At 27.9% G+C, this 23528-nt stretch overlaps 1 protein-coding gene across 1 annotated transcript in view; it reads left to right on the forward strand.

Annotated features, from left to right (window-relative positions):
* Positions 1-23528, forward strand: part of LOC100203032 (polycomb protein suz12) — a 64886-nt gene that overhangs the window by 12683 nt on the left and 28675 nt on the right. The window contains exons 7-9 of the mRNA XM_065803697.1: positions 8032-8260; positions 15356-15594; positions 16828-17184. Of these exons, the coding sequence (XP_065659769.1) occupies positions 8032-8260; positions 15356-15594; positions 16828-17184 (825 nt within the window). The remainder of the gene's footprint in view (positions 1-8031; positions 8261-15355; positions 15595-16827; positions 17185-23528) is intronic.

The following is a 23528-nucleotide window of genomic DNA, read 5'->3' on the forward strand; positions in this document are numbered from 1 at the left end:
ACCCAATTTAAACGTTGCTCAACTCTCATGAATTAGAATTTTTAAAGTAAAAGGCGAGATGTTAGGTCATCATAAAATTAAATATGATTTTGGTCTTTTAAAACATAGTAAAGACTCACATTCTCCACTATAAATTTTCTTGTGACTCTCATAGTGAGATACGAAACTCTCACAGTGAAATAAGAGATGTTAGACAATCTTGGTAAAAGCAATTGTTTAGGTCTCTTAAAACATATAAAATATATGGCACAATTTTGGAAAATTCTATTCAATTCAACTTTTATTTTTGAAAGTTCGCATAGAAATATAATTTTATGGAATATTTTTACATGAAAGTTTACATGGAAAAGTAATTTTAATATACATAAATAAAGTTTGAATTCTTTGGAAATTTTAATTAAGTATTTAAATTATAATTTTATAATTATTTATTTCTAAATTGTGAAATGCAAGCAGCAACATTGATTTCATTTTATTCAAATGAAATCAATGTTGCGGCTTGCATTTCACAATTTAGAAAATTGCAAATGCTGTGTTAAAATTGAGAAATTAAAATTATTTCAAATATGGTCAAATAATATTTTTTAAAATCTTTTTGAAATAGAAAACAACAATGCAAAAACAAAAATAAAATTTAAGTTGTTGTCATTTAAACAATAACTTTTTTTAATAAAAAAAAGGAAATAATTGAAAATTTTTAGTTAATGATCTTTTTTGAGTACTGACATTCAGAAGATGTTGATGGTGTTTTAACACAAGAAATAAGTGAGACACAACACAAGCGAGAGACAAGCTCATAAGCGAGAAATTTTGAGTTTGATCCCCACCACATCCTTGGTAGTACCGCGCTCAACTTGTTTCTCCACACAGCAGCCTTGTTCGTTGAGGTTCGTGTTTCAGAGTTATAGAGTTGAGAGAGGGTTGTAACCACAAAAGTAGCCTCCTCGACTGTAGTGGCCTTCTCGGGCTTAGGGAGGTAAACAATAAAAAAAAATAGCATTCAGAAAATATCTCAGTTTGGCTAGTATTATGACATATTATGATAATAAATAATGATGCATAAACTTTACTATAAAGAGGAAAGAAGTAATTGCAGCATGTGAAATTACAAAATCTACAAGACATTCAACAACAATTGAAGTGTCAACTCACGAACAACTACTAAATCCGATCTTCTCAAATACATCAAGCTTTAGTAAAAACAGATGTTATTAACAATGTACAGGTTTCAACTGGGAAGGCAAGAACAACTTGATTAGCAAAAAGGCAAACTACAATATTATCAAAAAACTCAACAAAGATGACCATAATTTTATCAACAACAATACCAACCATACCAACAATAAAACCACTTGCAATATCATCAACAACAACATCAACCATACCAGCAACAGTCCCAGGAATGCAATAGAAACTAACAGTATTCTATACTGAATAACAGTATTCAATACTGTTATCATATTTGAGCGATGTTGAGATTATCAACAATATTGTGATAATTGTTTGTAGTAAGTAACTTAGTTTTGTTAAAGTTAAAATTCACAAGCAACTGCAAGCCCCTGATCAAGAAATGAGTTTATGTCATCAACAAATTAAGTTTAAATGTTATCAGAAAAATAAATAATGAAGATGAGAAACAGCACTGGATCAAAGATAGAACCTTGTATAACCCACAGGCTATTCTAGAAGTTCTTTTTATAAGGCGATTCTAGGAATAAAAAAGCAAAAATCTTCAAAAAAAAAACCCTCTAAAAAAGGGTCTTCTTTGAGGGTGGAGATGAAACCTTCTGCTCCATAGATTTGCCTCTGGTGGTACCCTAGATGTTGATGAAAATGAAGGAGAGTGTTGTTCACCAAAATCAACTTTAATACTGTGATTGAGAAGAAAAGGTTTAATAGTTTTACCAGACCAGCATGCCAGATTTTATTGGAAGCTTTTGATATGTCAAGAGAAAAAGGTCTTGTTTTAATGCCTCCAAACAAATACATTATAGAACCTTTCCATTATAGCAATCAGCAGTAAATGACTGTTATAAATGAAAGGCTTGAAATCATTATTGATTGTAAGAAAGTAAGATGTTAGGCACAAGATGAGGTATAAGAAGTTTGTTAATTAGAGAGAATTGAAGAGAGTTCTGAACCTTTTTGTAAGATTTTGACAAGATGTTGTTTGGCCGGAGTGATTTAGATGTTTAACAATAAGAAGGTGGAGTGATTTAGATGTCTAACAATGGATTATCCAGTTTCTCTGGAATGACAGGAAAAGATAGCCATTAGATTAGATTGCAAATAGTTCTATTATAAAATTTTTAGGAAGTAATAAGATCATATCCATGTATTAGACCTTTATTAATGATGCTGTTAAAGATTTTCCAAAAGTCTCTCGAACATAACTTCTGAGATAAAATACAAGATTTAATAAACTAAAAATATCGGAGCTTAGCCTCAGGCAGCACCTTTTTACATTTATTTCTTTCAATAATAAAAAGACGTTTGTTCTTAAGAGACTTGTTCAATTGAAAAAAATGATTATGTTTAGACATATAAGCTGCACAAGTATAAAAAAATGGAGTTAAAATGAGACTTGAAACTGTAAAAAAAGAGAAGCTTCCATACTGGATCCAGAAGATCAAATTATCAGCTTAGAGAAGAAAGACACCAGCCCTAGGACCATCATTAAGAAAATCACAAAAAGAATTTCTGTCTACTTTGAGGTAATAATAAGTATTGAGATAAAGGGTGAATCTGAAGAAGAAGTTTTAATAATAAAAGATATAGAAATATCATAACATGATCCAAACCATTTAAAAGAGAACAGCGAGAAACTGATCCCAAAATACAGTCAGATACAAGACACAAATCAAAAAGGTAACTGATTAGGGATGCCTGGAAAACAAATCACATAGTTAACTGTCTGAATAAGAGATTAAGAAATACAGAAGTTATGAGCTTTAGTGCCACCACGGTCAGTAAAATTCGAGTCAAGCCATTCTGTATGATTGAAGTCACTAATGACAACAATATTTATTAAGGGATAAAGAGAAAGGGCTAGGTCAATTTGGTCAGAAAATAACGAATGACAACTGAAAAATGAAACTGGATTTAAAGACATCTCTTTTAAGATATAAGGTAAAACAAAAAGGAAATTTTATTCTAGTTTTTATCTATATAATCAGTTATTTTCAATTAAACCATTCCTTCTGACTTTATCAACTAGGCCTGGATACCAACTATAGACTGAAATAAACTCTGTATGAGGTTAATATCAGTTTTATTAAGGCATTACTTGATTCTAGGGTGTAATTTTTTAAGATTTTCTGCATTCTAATTATTCTTGTAGACAGGGTCTTTCAAAATACTCCAAAATTTTTTTGATAAGACAACATTCTAGTTTGCAGGGTTATCCCCTTTCTCAACAAAATTCATGTTTTTCTTGTTTAGGTACGTGATTACTGTTTTAGCATAGTGAGATGATGCCAAATCAAGCCAGAATATATATTTACACCATCTAAATGATATTTATCGATGAATGAAATGAGTCAAATGAATGGAATGAATTTAATGCATTTGTTTAAGTAGATTTCTTGATTTACAGCCAGTCCACTAGACACAAAATAGGGCTCAAAAATGCTATTTTCAGAAAAAACAATCCATAGAAGTAATTTTTTTTTTTGAAACTTTTGTTTTCTTTGGTATTTAACTGTAAATGGAGTAAATTTTACGCTAGTATAAAAATATCATTTCGATTGATACTGAAGTGATTCAACGCGAAACAATACTCATTATCAATGATTGGATTACGATATTTGAATTTCTGACACGATTGGCTACACTTAGTTCTAGCAACTGCTTTTTGCTGGTCAGAATGTTTTGGAATTGTTATTTTTTTTCTTGGTTTAATTTTTGTCTTTTTTTAATGTTTTAATAATGTGTGGCTGTGTACAGTTAAATTTTTTAGCTACCTCTCGTTGAAAAATTCATCTTTATAGTCAAATTTAAATTTGAGCCTTTTAATGTTTGTATTGGTCATTTTTTTCAGCTTTTCTCCACTTATTTGAACTATTTGGAAACCAGATTCACTTTCAGCACATTTAATTATTGTGCAGATAGCACTTTTAGGTGAACTTTTTACCAACATTTCTGTAATTTAAATAAAATTCATACACACTTTTTTTAATCTCTTTTTGTTTTGAATTTATTTTTTATTCATTTTTCTATAAAAAATAAAAATACATAAAGTATTTAAAAACTAGAAAAAAATACTTTTTAAAACATTTTTTCGTTTTTGTTTTACCTTTAAGAAGTTGTTTGTTTTTTTATGCACCTTTAAACCCAGACTTATTTTTCAGTTGTCACCCATTACATGAATTGAAAAAAAATTTGATTCCAAGTATTTTATTTTATATCCTCTTTCATAGGTTAAAAAAAAAAATTGAATCCAAAAAAATTAGGCAACTCTGGAAGTTACTGAAAGCAAAACTCAAACACAAAATCAAAATTTGTTCTGATTATTTTCAAATCAAAAAATGACCATCAAAAAATTAAAATTTGGTTATTTTATCTGCATGTTGGATTCAGCACCCTCAAAATTGATCAAGAATTTAAAGTATTAATTTAAAAAAGTACTTTTGTAAAATCCATAATGACTCAATTACAAGACTTTTAAATTAGGAGAAAATCAGGGATAAAATATAGGGGTGACGAAAAATTTTTTTTATCCTACTTTTACATGGAGTTATCCAAACATGGTATCAAGGTATTACATAAACAAGGTATGGATAATACCCAACCCTTGGAATTAGGAAAAATGAGGTCAGCAATAATTTGCCGACCTCTATCTTTTAGAGGTCGGCATCAGGTCAGCAAAAATTATTTGATACAAAGGTCTTACCATAAAACATAGGAACAAGGTTGGCATTTTTTTGCCGACCTCAAACATTTCAGGTCGGCAGTTAGGTCGGCATTGCAGAATGCCGACCCTAATTCCAAGGGTTGAATACCACTTGCTTCCACTTTTTCCACTTTACTCATTTGCTCATCTTGATCAAGATCATATTGTTTCAGAAAGAAGAAATGTTGCTAATATTGTTTTCTCAAAACTAGTTTCTAATATTTTAGCAAGTAAGGGAAACCAGATTTGTTAACTTGACATTAGAAAAAGTTTTAAAAAAACAGAGGAAAAATTTTGCTTCACATTTGGCTTAATAAACCTCCATGAATGATTAATAAACCTCCATGAATGATAAATAAACCTCCATGAATGATTAATAAACCTCCATGAATGATAAACAGTTTTAATGATAAATAGTCTAACATAACTATGTTAGTTTGTTGATTGGTTTAAGATTTTTTGCCAAACTAGATGCAAATTTTGCAGTGTTTAACTGCATTTCTGAAAGATCTGTTACAATTTAACTAATCGTAAAAACTAAGAAACAATTAGAATATGAATATCACAAAATAATGAATATTTATATAAGTTATTAATGGCTGTTGTATATAAATGTTTATTTATTTGACAATAAAATATTGAATTGTAAACATTTTTTTTTTTTTTATTGGATTACCATTTTATATTTAGATGATATTATTTAATCATTTTACTAAACAATTATAACAATTAACGGGTGACAACTAAAAATCTGGAATGAGAAGAAATGTTAATTTTGATGAAATAATTTATTCATAACAATTTTATATGGTTGATATATAATTGATGACAACTTAAAATATACAATAAAATTAATGGTTTTCCACAAAGGGTCCTTTATCCGCTACTCTGCACAACTTTGTTTTAATGTTCGCTGTTTGTACACCAGTTGTGTCCATTTCTTTCAAGGATTTTTTGATTCTACGCTTGAGTTGTGAAATATTTCGAGCTTTCCAACGACCCTTGTACACTAAAGAACTTAGTTCTCCAAAAAAGTCTTCAATTGGTCTACATTGAGGAAGATTGGTGGGGTTAACATTCTTGGGTACAAAAGGAATATTTTTGCTTTGGAGGAACTCAGTAACACTTTTCGCATAGTGTGATGATGCTTTATCGGGCCAAAATATGTAATTATCATCTGAATGATATTTATTAATAAATGGGATTACAAATTTTAGTTAGGCATTGGTTTTTGTAAACTTCTTGTTTGACAGCTAGACCACTTTCCTTGAAAAAAATGGCTCTGAAATTCCTGTCAGAGACAACAATGTAATAAATTTTGTTATCAGGCATTTAGGGCTTACTTGAAGTAAAATAACTTTCATCATCCAAAATCAAATTTTTGTTACCAAAATGTCTCACAAGATAGCGACAATCTTTTTTTACTTTAGTAATTTGACTTTCGGTGTAGGATGGCGATTTCTGCTTTTTCCTTAGTTTAACTTGAAACTTTTTGAGTGACTTTTTGACTTTTTTACTGATATACTGCTGGGAACACTCAAATATTCTAGCAGCATTGTGCTGGCTAATGCCATATTTGTTGTTAAATCGAGTTTTTAACTTCTTCAAATTTTTCTTGGTCATTATTGTGGCCTTTCGTCCGGATCCTTGCTTTCTTTCAACAGTACCATGTTTTAAAATATCGTAAATTGTACTTTTCGATATACCTTCTTTCAAAAAATGTTCTACAGTAAACATTTTGCCAACACTTTTATGGCGTTCATAAAAATGTACAACACGAAGAAGCTTCTCTTTAGAAGACATTTTATGACAACTAAATTGACAATTGTCAAACAAAAACTATGTAAAATTATTACTTGAATCATACACTACTTGATAATGTAACAAAGTAGCAAAGTTAAACAACTGAATATGAGTTGCGCACAATTTCTTTTTGTCCGGATTTTTAGTTGTCACCCGTTATAAACAGTTAATGAACAACAATATAATGAGAATCATGTTATTAGTGATAATGTCTTTTATTTGCTGATCTTGAAGCAACCATTTGCAAATCCACTCTCTCTACCTACCTGATAATATAATAAGATTATTTTTTATAATTAGTTTTGCTTTATTTTAAAAGGGTAGGGTCTATTAACGTTATGTAAGGAGCAAGTTACCTCAAAAAACCAAAATAATTTTTTTAGTGACTTTATTTTAAAAACATTCAAGTTTAATTAGTTCTGTTAAAATATATTATATGGGGTAATTAAGTGCATGATATTTTATTATAATTAGTCAATTGTATATATATTTGTGATTATGTTTTAGTAATTTAGAGATAACTCATTTTTAATTGGTTTTAATTACTCATAAACATCAAATTGGTTTTACTCATAAACTTCTTATAAACTTTTTAAGACTTTTTTTTAACAATAACAAAGATTTCAACTTAGTTAATTATTTTTCGTATAAAATTTATGTAGTTGCTATGTTTTTATTTTATTATTATTAGTTACTATGTTTGTTTTTTATTATTATTATTTTTAATTAATGCATCTAATAATTGTCTTAATATGTATAATTAACAGAAGTAACTATTTCTTTAATTCATTTGCATAATTAACCAAAGTAACTATTTCTTGAACTCATTTGCATAATTAACCAAAATATTTCTTGAACTCATTTGCATAATTAACTAAAGTAACTATTTCTTGAACTCATTTGCATAATTAACTAAAGTAATTATTTCTTTAACTCATTTGCATAATTAACTAAAGTAGCTATTTCTTTAATTCATTTGCATAATTAACCAAAGTAACTATTTTGTTAACTCATTTGCATTGTTATTACTAGTTTTACTAATTTTTATGCAACTAAAATATTAATATTGTATTGATATTATTATGTAATTTGTAATGTTAAAGTTATTTAATATAAAAGTTGGTATAAGATAGAAAATCAATTGGTTTGAGATCCACACTTGTGTGGTTTGGATAATTAATTTAATGTTAATGTCTTACAACGTTAATGCCAGGAATGGCATCTGGTTGTAAGAATATGCTTTAACTCTTCTATGAGGTCATATATAAATAAAAAATGACATTATGGAAAACCTTCCAAACAATTTTTTATACTGTGTTTTTTTACCAATTTTTTAGTGCCAAGATTCTGAACAAATGGATCTTATTCCTCTTGGATCTTGTAAAGCTCCTTGGAATCCACGCACTCAACTTCTTTTGCCATGTTCATCTGTTAATCTCACTGTTCCTCCTAATGCATTTGTTGAAAATGGTCGTGCTGTAAAAGCACACATATTATCTATCACAGTGATTATTACTGTGCCTAAAAAAGGTTCATCAAAAAATATAAAATCAGACCGAGCTGAAGGTATGGAAGGTTTTTAAAAAATATATTGTTGCACTTTTGTGTATTATGTACTTTTATACATTTTTGTTCATTCATATTGAGAATAATATTTTAAATTTGCATTCCAATAATAAACTTTGCATTCCAGAGTTTACACTAATAACAATGAAAATATGAAATACTGGAAAACAGCTTTTATCATAATTCTTTACAAGAAAAGCTGTAGTATGTAGTAGTCAGTGATGGGCACAGTAGTATGTAGTAGTAGTAGTTTATTTACAATAATGCTAAAAAATTTTATTATGTATTAGTAGTAGTATTATGCCTTTATTTACAGTAGTGCTAAAAAATTTTATTATGTATTAGTAGTAGTATTATGCCTTTATTTACAATAGTGCTAAAAAATTTTATTATGTATTAGTAGTAGTATTATGCCTTTATAGCAGAATTAAAATTACTTTTTTTTTTTTATAACTTAAAAAATAGAAAAAAATATAAAATTTTTTAGTTATTTCAAACACAAAATTTAATTTTTAGAATATTTAGAAAGAAAAAAAAAGACAATGAAAAAAACATGTTAAATTTTTTTAAAGAAATTGATCATATATAAAAATAAGAAAAAATAATAATGAGTGTTGGCTTGTTGAAACATCTACTCTCGCTCGTTACCAAAAAAAATGTCCTTGATAGGGATTAAATAGTTTTCAAGGATGTCAATGTATTTATGTTGGTCTATTCCAGGGGTTCCCAACCCTGTGCCAGTGAGCACCATGGCGCTCGTGGAATGATTTGTATGTGCTCGCCACCATTCGACAGTGAAAATTTTTATAATTTTATATTTTTAAATATTTTTATTTACTTGCAAGAGTTTTAATTTTTTTGAGTGCCTAGGTTCTTTTAATATGTTCATATGTTTGCGATATTGTATGTATGAGTGGTTCCTTTGCTGACAGTAGTTGTTGCAACTTGTCTATTTGCGAGCCAGACACTAGCCTGGAATTGGAGTGCTATTCACACATCACTTCTTGTACACGCAGAAAAACCTAAAGTAGTCCCTACCAATATTTTAGACTGTGCTCTAGAGTACAAAAAGGTTGGGAACCCCTGGTCTATTCGATTTTTGTATAACTTGTGTAGACCTGGGCCATCATAAGTAATGCAGCCCCAATTACCAACTGCACCACCTCCACCTTGTAGCATAGGTACAATACAGTGACTATCATACTTTTTATTGTAGTACCTACAGACAATTACTTTGTTTTTATGATTTAAGATGGTGTAGTTAGATTAATCACTAAAAACAATTTTCTTAGTTCATAATAACTCATTTTTGAAATTGCTTTGCAAAATTTAGTTGATTTTAAATGGTCTGTTGGTTTTAATAATGGTTTTCTGGCAGCAACATAGCACAACAGTTTATGGTTGATTAATCTTCTAATCTCTAACTGTTTATCTTGATATTTGATTATTAAGTGCCAGGTTTATTTCATGTGCAATTAGTTTCGCTGAGTATTTAAGATTTTTTCCAGCAATTCTATAAATGGAATTATCATCAGTGATACTTGTCTTTCTTGGTCACTCAGTATGCTTTTTGTCAACAGTACTACCAGCTTCATTAAACTTAGCCATTGTTCTACTTACACATGCAGTGACGAACCCAGAGTTTATTGGGATATTTTTTTTTTGGCGACATGGAATGGGGGTGGGTGGGGGATTCTTGAGATAGCCTGTCCCCCTCTTCCCCTAGTTAAAACTGGTGCTGTGACAATGATTTTTAAATATCACTTTGTTTGTGTTTACCTTGATTAGTGATTATTTGAAATAAGGAGTTGATTTAAAATAGCGTCTCATTATAAAAGGCATTTCTTTGAATACATTAATTTACCATTGGATGTAAGCATATGCCACTTTAGAAATACTAAGAAGAACTATTTTATTTATGATTTTATTAAATTCTCAAGTTGCAAATCCTGCACTAATTGTAAATATTTATTAAAAATTGTTTCAAGTATTTTGAACATTTTGTAACTATATTTTAGTAATTCTAATTTGGTTATTAAATCTTTTAAATACTTTAAACAATTTTAATCATTATTTACAAATCGCCAAGTATTTTCAAAATTAACATACAATTAATTTCTGATAACTCAAACCTCCAAAGGACCAAGCCAAATCATTTGACTTAATGAATGTTCTACTAAAGTGAATTCCTGTTAAATGGAACTTTGGATGGAATAAGATATTAATTAGACTCAAGGCAATTTTCTTTATTCAATGCTTAGGTATTAACATTAAATATGCAACATTATACTTAATAAAAGATAACATTTAAAAAAAAAAAAAAAGACTTCTTTATTCTTTGATAATAAAACTGTGTCTAAAAGCTAAATTTAACAATGTTTTATTATGATTTATTTTGTAACAGTTTTAATATAGCATTATTTTATATCTGATAAATCTAAATACAAAGGAAAAAATAAAAAATATGGGGCTACTGTTGTTAATGTTTTATATAGAATGACTTTATAATAAAATAAAGTTTTTTTTGTTCCAAAGAATTTTGCTGAAGGGGGATGAAAAAATGGTTCGACTTTAGTTCAAATTTGAAACAAAAAGAGAGTTATTTAAAGTTTGACTTTTTTTGACAACCGGAGAATTTTATTAATAATTAATTAAACAATTTCAAGGGAACAAATAAAACAGTTTGAGATTACAAAAGTTTGAGTTAACGGATGTTTGACTTATGAGGATTTAATTTGTTATTTTCAAATAGTTATTGTCTATATATAATATATTATATAGAAAATAACTTTGAATACTAAACATCAGCATTTAATAAACATATTCAATATTATTTTATTTTTCACTTAGGTTTAAATATTCGCAAATATGTTAATTTAACTTTTAAAGGGTAATAATTTTCATAGTGCTTTAAGGCGTCTTATAAATAAAAGAGATAATTACGATTAAATAATTAACTTGATGATTAAAAAAGTATATATATTTTTTAATCAATGAATATTCTTTTAATCAACAAATGTTTTTTTAATCAACAAATATTTTTTTAATCAACGAAACCACAAATAATAGTAAAAATTGCGTTAGATTTATTATGGATTTTTTTAAGCAATAAAGATGTTGAAGTTTAAAATTAAGTCTTAATAAATTATTAAGTTATTGTCTTCTTCTTATTGTTATTTTTATTATTATTATTAAAGTTAAAAAGAAGCAAAACTTTCTGCAATAGTTTTCGTTTTGTTTTTTTGTTTTCCACTAAGTAGAATAATATTGCAAGCTGAATACCAAAAGTTATTCATTTATTAATTAAATTTACACGACACATATACTGTTATTAAGACTGAAATTTTTACTTTTGTTTTTTTATTATTTAAAACAGTTCACTTTCAATTGCATTACTCTAAATGAATATTTTAAAATCGTTCTATCGAAAAAGCAAATTTTTCATACATTCTTTAAATTGAGTTTTTTAACAAGTTTTTAAATTGACTTTTGTAACATCATTTATTTTTTTAAATCTAATGTTTGGTTATTTACCAAATGACAGTTTTAAACATTAAACGAGTTACTTTATTTACTTTCATTTTATTTTCATTTTATTTTTATTTCATTGTCCTGAAGAAAAAATGAACTGGCTAAAATAAACAGAAAGTTAGTTATTTACTGCAGTATTTGAAACCAAAACTTATTTTTTTCTTTTAATAATAAAAAAAAAAAATGCATATAATAATAAATAATATTTTTAGGAGCTTTTATTTAGGCGCCCATACCGCTCCAGCTGTACCAAAGTCAGGGTTGTCCCTGACATGAAGGTGAAATACACTTTAAAATTTGAGAGATTACATTATTAGAGTGACCTCGCATATTGAGGCCAATAATATGCTGATTTTGGTTTCTTTACTTATTGTATTTTTTTCCATGGAAAATTTTCAGACTTCTATTATTATTATTATTATCTAGAATTAAAATCAAAAATAATGAATAAAATGCAAAAATGTTGAATAAATGAAGCAAATGATGATGATGAAGCAAAATGATGATGAATGATGCAAATGGAGCAAATGATGATGATGAAGCAAAAATGATGAATAAAAACTTTTAAAATACTTCATATTACATTAATTATATTTTTGTAATATTTCATTAAAAAGGAGAGTTTAATTTATTATGATAAAACTTTTTCTGCAATAAATTTATAAAAGCTCTCCATAAAAGCTTGAAGTGTTTAGCATGATGGAGAGCTTTTTAGCGTACTAAACTTTTGCAGCTTTTTTTAAAGCTTAAAATACCGGCTAATGTATGTATTTAAAAAAAAAGTATGTACCTAAGCAAGTTGTTTTTTAATTTTCTGTCTTATTTTATCAGGCTATGTCTAGTTAATTGATAATTAAAAGAAAATTTTTTAAAGTTTTGCCAACTGAAAAAATATGTATGGAAAGAAGTAAATTCAATTCTGTTGCATGCTAAACTTTTATGCACTATTGTAAGTGTATTTAAAAAAAACAAAAACTAAAAACATAAAATGAAACTGCTCCATTTTTAAAATTCTTTCTATTAACTTTTAGTTTTTTCATGTTTGCTTGCGGCCAAATCTTGCGACCCTGTTATCCTATTGATTTAAAATTTTGATTATAGACTTGATATTGTTATCAATGTATTCTATCAAATTTTGGGGGCTCAGATGGTAAGAGATTTTAAGTTATTCATTTGAAAACATCCATTTAAAAGTTGAAAAGTTGTAAGGATCCACCTTTACAGCCTAATAATTTAAACAGATCATAATATGATGAAAACACAACATAAAATATTTGAATTAATAACTTTCTAAATTAGATATAAATTACATGTTTTAATTTAATGGTTACACTTGGATTTGACAATAATATAATTCCAGATTTATTCTTTTAATGCAGTTTATTCTGGTTTTATTTGATTTTTTAAAATTTGCTAAGGTACAATATTTATTTATTGTATTTTCATTAATAATGGTTGTTCAATACATATATTGTTCAAGCAGGAATGATGAACATAATTTTTATATATCTTAATAAATTTTTATATATCTTAATTATATTATACTTCTTTTTTAGTGTAAATCAACTTATTTCTCCGCACAGGGGCCTTGTTTATCACAGCTTGTGCTTCGGAGTTGAAGAGTTGAAAGAGGGTTGCAACCACAATAAGGTAGCCTCCTTGACTGTAGCTTTCTCGGCCTTGGGGATTCAACTACAACGAAACCAATTGTTTAAAATCAACCTTCAACATCAGGCATTAGAACCCAAAGTGAAATCAGCCACTATATATTTGGTCTTCCTACTGTTTTATCAAAGAATGAGCTGCCTGCAACAGCTATTAAAAAAAATCAAAAATGGTAGTTGTGACTAATGCAGACTAAATTAAAGTAAAATAAAGATAAATGAAGAGGTAAGAGAAAGTTAAAAAAAGATGAAAATTTATAAAACATTTACTAATAAGAATACTTCACTGTATTTTGTTGGTAGAAATGCTGAAACTTTACCCAGGAAAAGAAAAACAGATAAATAATATGTATGTTCTAAAGAAGAGCATAATGTGTTAGTTGAAGAAGCTGGATATATATATATATTTGTTTCATGTTTTACCAAAATCTAGTAAAAGCAAAGGCATTGCATAATTTCAAATATACCAGTTGTTGGTTGTGATAGCACCAATCTAAGCACAGGTTCCAGAAGAGAAGTAATACAGAAATTGAAGAAAGAATTATGGTGTCCACTTAAATTGCTTATTTGTCTTCTGTGCACAAACAGAACTCCATTAAGGCATTTGTTTAATTAACTTGATGGTCCAACATTCAGCAAAAGTTTGTTTACAGAACCAATAGGTAAAACCACTCAGATGTGAAAAATTCACTGTTGTAAATTTTTAACTTTATATAGGTGGCAGCAAATTACTTAAATTATCTAAAGAAGCACTGCTCCATTTTAGTTAAGATCAGGAGTATATTTACAACATTGTTGCCATAAGAGTAGGAAATGTGATCAAAGATCTTGCTAGGATGAAAGCTGGACCTAGAAATCACAGTAGATGATTAACTTTCACTAATCGAGTTCTCAAACTGGTATCCACTATTAAACTAAACAAAAATTTAAATTTATATAAATTGGCTATTAAGTTTGAACACCTCTGCTCTAATGGATCGAGGCATTTGTTTCTGGCTTACAGTTGTTGAAAAATTTACCTTTATTGGTTCTTGATATTCACAAATGTTCTTTTATTGATAATGTCTAGCCTCAAAATAAGTGTGTTAAAGCTACATGTATAGTTCTCAAGTTAAAAGACCAACTTTTAAAGGCAAACCTAAAAATTAGATTTAAAATTAAATTTGAAATTCAAGTATAAGTATCAAGTACCAAAAATGCTAATGGCTGAGATGATCAACTTGGACATTTTTCAAACCACAGAATCACCACTTCACATTAATCAATCAAACAGATCCAATCAGTCATTGATGTACCTCTTACAGTTAATACTTATTCAAACCATATGCAAAGTGTTGAATGCTGTGTTAAGCTTGTGACCAGTGCTGCTAAATTGGTATATGGATTAGAAGCATTAGATGACAAGGACAAACTCAGACCTGTTTTAGTACTGCTGTAACTGTATGGGAGCCTAAAAAAAAGCGCCCAAATAATATTTATAATTTGTTGCTTTTTTATTAAAAATAATAGAAAAAAAATGTTTGTGCATTAGTTTAATTAATTTATTTTATTTTTTAATTTATTTTTTTAAATTTTTCATTGTTCCGAATAAACAATTGCATGCTTTAGACAGTTTTGCCATAATATAGTTTATAGAGGCAAGGAAATTATTTTTCTTGGTTTCATTAACATATGAATAATATAAATAAGGTGCTATAAAAAAAATATCAAACAAGTTTTTTGTCATAATTTTTTTCTTTTTCTTTTGATTGTATTCTTTGTTTCAATTTTTTTTATCCTATTTTTAAATTCTGTTTTTTCTGTTTTTTTCATATCTAAATTATTATTGTACTTTCTTATTGCTTTTTTATTTTTTATTTATATTGATATTTATCTATATGTTTATTCATTTTTATTGTAGAAAATGGATTACATCGCCCATTAAAACGTCAGAAATATGAGAATTCTGATGCTGACAGTGAAACTAATAGTTTAACTTATCCAGCTGATGTATGTGTAGCATCATTTTCGGCTGAAATGATTCTCTATGACCGCCTTAAAAATTGCTTGTTGACAGATGGAGATTACGAGTTACTCTTACATGAAAATTCACCGCCAATTCGAAAATCAAACAGTTGGGAAAGCAAGTTCAAATCAAAGGTTTTATGATAAATCTAATGTTGATAATTTTAATGATAATGTTTAACACAATTACTTTTTTGGTTTGTAGAAGTTTAATTCAATTTTTTAAAGTTAAAAACAAATTATGCAAAAAAAACAAAAACCATACTCAATTTTTTGATTAAAAAAACCAACAACAAATGTCTTGTATAATAAAAATAAATTTAGACTTTAGAAATGTATATAATATTATTGTATATTACATATAATTAAAAGAAATTAGGACTTTTAAAGTATTTTCAATTTTTAGCTGTTTTAGTACTTATTTGGCCGTCCTTTGTTTCTTATGACTTATGCATAGAAGGCTATGAGTATCTATGAGTATCTATCTATGACTCTTTTTATTAAGTTATTTGGCAAAGCATTCCAACCAACAAGAAAAATTTGAAACAGTTCATCTTTGTTTGTTGCCCTACGATCTTGCAATTTTCTATCCAATATAAAACCAAAGATTTTTTATTGGATTTAAATCAGAAGACTGTGCTGGCCAAAAAATAACTGGTATCAATTTAGATTCTAGATATCTTTTATTCGACCGTGCCATATGTTTAAGATCGTTATGTTGAAAGATGTAGTCACTATTAGGGAAAAGCTCTTCTATATTTGGTTCAAGTTGATTACCTTCGATTTTGTAATACAAATGCTGGTCCATTGTACCCTTCACCCAGTATAGATTTCCGATTTTGTGTGCACTAAAACAACCCCAAACATTAATATTTTTGGCATGTTTAATGGTTGCCTTGCATGTTTGGGGGTTGAACCCAATTAATTTCTAGCAGGGAGATCAACCATCATAAAACAACACAAAAGTCGACTCATTGCTCTAAATAACTTTAGCCCATAGTTCACATTTCCAATTTTTATGCTCAATGCACCATTGTAATCTTTTTTTGCAATAGATTTCACTAACAAAAGGTTTTTTTATTTGCTTTCTAGCCCAAAACTTACTTGATGCTTTTATTAAATATTAGATATTAGTAAGGTTTAAGTCTTGTTTTATTTAACTGTGTTTTAAAAATGAAAGAAGTAAAAAAGAGTAATATATTTAATAAAGAAAAAAAAAAAATTTCAGCAAAAGTTTTGCAATTGGTTAAAAAAAAAAAAAAAATCTTTACAATCCAATAAGATAAAAATAAATAATAATAAGATAAAAAATAAAAAATAATAATAAGAAGATAAAAAAATGTCATAAATTCTATTTTTTTTTTAAAGCTGGGACCATTTGCAGCATTTTCTTTTGGACCAACTATAAAATTTAACCTCACCTGGGGAACGAAACCAATAGCACCGCTGGCAGCTGCCTATAAATGTCTTGCATCTCCTTATCAAGACAATTCTAATATAAAGATTGAGTTAGAAATGTCAAAAGAAACAAAGTCTCTTGCAGTAACTTCTGCAGAAAAGAATATGCGAATGTTTTATCGGTTTATTTATAATGGATCCACAAGACAACAAACTGAAGCCAAAGAAGGTATGGCCTGTCCTTGGTGTGCATTGGACTGCAAAAGATTATATGTTTTGTTAAAGCATTTCAAAACTTTTCATCCTCGATTTTCTTTTGTATACACAGTAAGTTTTTCATATTTTTTAAAAATTTATTTCAAATATTCATATTTTTAATTTTGTTTATTACTACTGAACTATTCTTCATTGTGATAAATTGTTTTATGCTTTGTTTTTAAATCTTATTGAATTCATCTTAAAATAATTGTAAAATACAATTATATATATATATATATATATATATATATATATATATATATATATATATATATATATATATATATATATATATATATAATTGTATTTTACAATTATTTTAAGATGAACTCAATAAGATATATATATATATGTATATATATATATATATATATATATACATATATATATATATATATATATATAAATATATATATATATAAATATATATATACAACCCGTAGATGTTGTCCGAAAGTTTTTTCCATATTTTGTTGACAAAAAGTAAAAATTAAAATGCAAGACCAGAATTATTTTTTTTTATTAATCGATAGACTGCCTGCCCCAACCAAACCCTCAGTCGATGTAGCAACACTCCCTTGCGGGTCAGGCTAAAAGATAGTAGATGTAGCAGCACTCCCTTGCAAGTCAGGCTATAAGATAGTCGATGTAGCAACACTCCGCGCATAATTTACAGTAAAAAAAAAATAAAAAAAATTTATTAAAAAAGTTAAAAATAAAAACATTTTATTAAAAAAAATAAAAATAAAAACATTGTTTATATTGTTAAAAACATTCAGAATGTTTTTAAAACATTCTGGTCAATTAAATTTGCGTTTTTTTGGTTTTTTTAAAAAACGATTTATTTGTAATTAAATTAATGGTTTTTACTTTCGTCCAACACGCAAATGTTGGACGAAAGTCAAAAGTAATTAAAAGTGACGTATGTGTTGGCGTAAGAATCACTTTTTTCCTTCCGCTTTTCCCAAAGACAACAAACTATAGATCTACATGTATACATATATATATATATATATATATATATATATATATATATATATATATATATATATATATATATATATATATATATATATATATATATATATATATATATATATATATATATATATATGTATATATATATGTATATATATATGTGTATATATATATATATATAAATATATATATAAATATATATATATATATATATATATATATATATATATATATATATATATATATATATATATATATATATATATATAAACACACACACACACACAGAGTTAATTCCCGATAATTCGAACCTCAAGGGACCAATGAAAATGGTTTGACTTAACAAATGTTTGACTAAAGCAAATTCCCAATAAGTCAAACATTTGCTAGTTTAGTTTTAGAGAGATCAAACCATGATTGGAAGCACTTTAGGGTAAATGTAGAGAAACTAAGGAAGTTGGAAAGTTGACTAATTGTGTTAGAGATTGAGAAAGGCAAAAGTTGTGTGCCTAATAGTCACTGACACTAGAACCAAGTCATTCAATGTGATGAGCATTAAAGTCACCAAAAACAATGTTATTGGCTGAAAGAAAAAGAGAAAAGGCTCGGTCAATTTGATCAGAAATAACAACGAAAAGAGTGCAGTCTTGAGATGAAGGAGAACAAAGAGAAAGGGTATAGAGTGTATATATGGAACAAAGAGAAAGGGTATAGAGTGAATTGGAGTCTTTACAAGTTAAAGATAAACATTAATACTAAGATCACAAGATGAGACAACAAACTCACAAAGAGCAAGTAGGTCTGGTGAGCTTTAAAAAAGATAAGACTCAACAGAAGAAAAATTGCTTCGAATACCACAAATATTATTTAATGATAGGTTTAGTGAACTTGATGATAACAATGGTTTTTTTGACTTGACTTAAAGCAGAGGTAGTTCTCAGTACATTATCTAGTAGTCCAAGCAATTGCCTCATTACTATTAATAAACCCTAAGCTGTAACAAACGCTTCTAAACATGGCCTCAACAATGCACGTCAAAAGTACAAACAGGGACACCATCCATGCGCAACATGACACTGTTAGTACTCTGATATACACAGCTGTTGACAGAATCAGCCTCTTTGAGAGCTACCTCAGAGTTCAGGAAACCTGACTACCAGCCGGCCTCAGAACCGTAAAACTGAGTTTTTGAGCTGTACCCTCATTAGGAGATAATAGAATGAGTTGCCTTGTCATAAAAAACAGAGACACAAGCAAAACCCATGCAACGAGTCAAGAAGATTCAGCATTCAACATCATAAACTGGAAACACTGTATAAAAATGCATTATAAGCCAGCCTCAAAGATGAAGAAGGGGTGCAAAACTGGTCAACAGATAGAATCTATTTACCCCTTAATTCTTTGCATAGGAGGCCTTTTACAAGACAATAGCTGAATGCAGTTAACATCTGCTCAAGATGTGTTATTTTATCAAGACACTATCTTTAGCCTTTATTCAATCAAATTCTCCAAGACAGGGGATTTTTAAGCCGGAGTTTGTTTCTCCTAGCCTTTTCCTAAAAAAGCAAACCCTACAAGGCAGCAAGGCATGGGGCAGGTAGCACTGGGTTACATGGTAGCAGGGTGATTGTGATGATCCTAACTTGATATACACAAAATATTCAAAGTTTTCACTTACATGAAATGGTTATTTAAAAAAAATTTTTTTTTATAGTGTCATTTAATCTATGATGGTAAAAATTTACTAATTTGTGAAGAATAAAATGTCTTCAAAATTGTTTTTGATTTACTTGTTAAACACTTTGTTGCATACATTTACAAATTGTCTTTACAAATTGTCAAAAAAAGTACTAGTTTCTATTACCTTTATTATTGCAAATAGTAAATGTTTTTTTTTTTAGTATGTTTTTTTGTGTGTGTGTGTTTTCGTTTTTGTTTGTTTTGAGTGGCTGTAACCACTGATTATGTTGGTTAAGGAGTGTTATGTTATGATAGGAGTGTTATACTATGTAACGAGTTAATAGGAAGCAAAGAAGTGAATTACAGAGCAAGAAAGACAATATTTTGTAGACAGACATTTTGTAGATATATTTAAGACATAATTATATTGACCTTAATTGACTGTTAATTGCAATCAGAAAAATATGAAGTCAAGAAAATCCCAAAATAGGTCCACTAAAATGTATTTTGAGACCTTTTTTAAAATAGAGTGGGCCTCATTAAAGGAACCAGCCTGAATATAACAATAGTATTCCATATGAAAACAAATACTGAATACTGAGTAAGGACTCATTAATAGTGCTGCCATTCATTAATAGGAATATTAATAAAACTGTGGTGTTTATTTGCAGTAAAAAATTGTTTTTTTTTAATTAATATTTACCAGCCCATGTACAGTGTATGAAGCTAGCTAATATAGAAGACCAGCATGCCAGACTTTGTTGCAAGACTTTGATATTTCATAAGCAATAGCCCTTGCCTCTCTGCTTTTATTTAATGTACAATAAACCTTTCTTATATATATTCTTTTATATTTGTTAACAATTCAGTTTACAAGTCAGTTAACAAGTAAAATCAGATTTATGTCAGAGAGTTTGTTTAAGATGAGGTATTAGAGGTTTGTTAGTTCTTTACTAATTATGGTAATAATTCTGATTAGACAATAATTAAGTAATAATACTGATTGGACAATAATTATAGTAATAATTAGGGATGTACTGGAATCCCAGAACAGAATTCCGGCTGGAATTTGTGACTTTTAGGTCATTTCGATTCCAGTCGGAATTATAATATTTCAGGCCGGAATTTTTTTTTTACTTTATTTATTTAAGATATGTGACACAGACTGTGTAAATTAAATCAAAAAATCATTGTCCTACAGAGCAATTAAGAACTATGGGTAAACCTAGGTAAAAAAAACAAAGTTCTTAACAAATACAATGTAATTTAAGGTAAAGCTATAGTTTAGCGCTCTAAAATAATTTTATTTTTTTGCTTGTTGTGCTCTCGTTAGTGGAGAGTTTTTAAATATTAGAAATTTTAATTAAAATAATAAAAGAAAAAAGATTTTTGCCCTATGCCAAATCCTCAGTCAATGTAGCAGCACTTCCTTGTAGAAGTAGGCTATATAGTCGCTGTGGCAACACTCCCTTGTAGCAGCAGGCTATAAGATGATGGATGTAATAGCACTCCTTTGTAGCAGCAGGCTATAAGATAGTCGATGTATGTACTAAAGCCAATAAATATTTTTTATGTTTATATTAAAAAGTCACCACTTTGAGCAAGTCTCCACGTGAAAGCGCAACAAGCGATAAAATAAAATTATTTTAGACAGCATATCTAAAGTTTTATCTAATTTTATTTGCAATAATCACTTAAGTAAAGAATTCTAAAGAATTAAGGAATATTGTGGTGCTAAAAGAGTTGCTATCCCGTTTTCAGCAAAAGTAAGCTCTTTTTTCATCAAAAAAGTTACCTGTCTTTGACAATAAACTAATTTTTAATGTTTCTTAATATTTTAAATAGTTAAAAAGTATAAAATGCCTAATACAGTAAATATTTCATATATATGTAAATATATATATATATATATATATATATATATATATATATATATATATATATATATATATATATATATATATATATATATATATATATATGAATATATATATATATATATATATATATATGTATATATATATATGTGTATATATGTATATATATATATATATATATATATATATATATATATATATATTTTTTAATATAAAGAATAAAAAACAGCTGCGGACACACTAAATATTTTCTTCGTAATATTTAGATCTGCTTTTGCTCAGAGAGTCAGCAGACGTAAAATATAATACAAAAAACCGTTACAAATATTACTTAAAAACGTCAAAGAAGACATTAAAAAGAAGCCATAAATGATTACATAATAACGTAAATATAAAACTAGCAAATATTATTTGACTCCTTTTTTTGGATAATTTTTTGAAACAGAGGTCTCCAACTGTTTGTAGAAATTTTAATGCCATTGTCACGGTTCAGAAGTATTGGAGCATTTTTTATTTCTTGGTATGTTGAGGCGTAATTAATTTCAAGTGATTCTCTAACTTTGCGTTGATCGTACTCTGATTTTATTGCTAGAGTTTTCGGATTTGACCAATCAAACATGCCATTACATTCTCGACCATGTTCGGTTGCACCAGATGCATCCCATTTACCTTTTAAATAGTTTTTTTGATGTTCAATGCATCTCGTTAAAATCTTCTTTTTTGTTTCGCCTATGTATATACTGCCACAAGAGCATGTGAGTTTGTAGACACCGGGATTGCTATTTGGAATTAACTTAGACTTGTTGTTGCATAAGATGTTTTTTAACGTAGGTGGTGTAGTAAATATTATTCTGACGTTGTAAGGTTTAAGTTCTTTACTTAGTTTTGGACCTATTCTTGGAAGCCATGGAAGTTTAACTGTATATTTAAATGTTTCTGCTTTATTATAATTTATTTTAGAAAGGTTGATTCTTTTCTGAATATAGTTCTTAGCAGTTGTTTCAAGCTTTAATCTATCGTGTCCATTTTCTGCAAACATATTTATTAAAAACTGTATTTCATCATCAAGATATTTTTTGGAACAAAAAATTTGTTCCAAAAACAAAAAATTTGAACAAAAAACTTGAACAACAAATTTGAACAACAAACTTGAACAACAAACTTGAACAACAAATTTGAACAACAAAACTTGAACAACAAACTTGAACAAAAATTTTGAACAAAAAATTTGTTCTAAAAAATATCTTGATGATGAAATACAGTTTTTAATAAATATGTTTGCAGAAAATGGACACGATAGATTAAAGCTTGAAACAACTGCTAAGAACTATATTCAGAAAAGAATCAACCTTTCTAAAATAAATTATAATAAAGCAGAAACATTTAAATATACAGTTAAACTTCCATGGCTTCCAAGAATAGGTCCAAAACTAAGTAAAGAACTTAAACCTTACAACGTCAGAATAATATTTACTACACCACCTACGTTAAAAAACATCTTATGCAACAACAAGTCTAAGTTAATTCCAAATAGCAATCCCGGTGTCTACAAACTCACATGCTCTTGTGGCAGTATATACATAGGCGAAACAAAAAAGAAGATTTTAACGAGATGCATTGAACATCAAAAAAACTATTTAAAAGGTAAATGGGATGCATCTGGTGCAACCGAACATGGTCGAGAATGTAATGGCATGTTTGATTGGTCAAATCCGAAAACTCTAGCAATAAAATCAGAGTACGATCAACACAAAGTTAGAGAATCACTTGAAATTAATTACGCCTCAACATACCAAGAAATAAAAAATGCTCCAATACTTCTGAACCGTGACAATGGCATTAAAATTTCTACAAACAGTTGGAGACCTCTGTTTCAAA

Source organism: Hydra vulgaris, chromosome 08 (genome assembly GCF_038396675.1).
Source record: "Hydra vulgaris chromosome 08, alternate assembly HydraT2T_AEP".
Lineage (NCBI taxonomy): Eukaryota > Metazoa > Cnidaria > Hydrozoa > Anthoathecata > Hydridae > Hydra > Hydra vulgaris.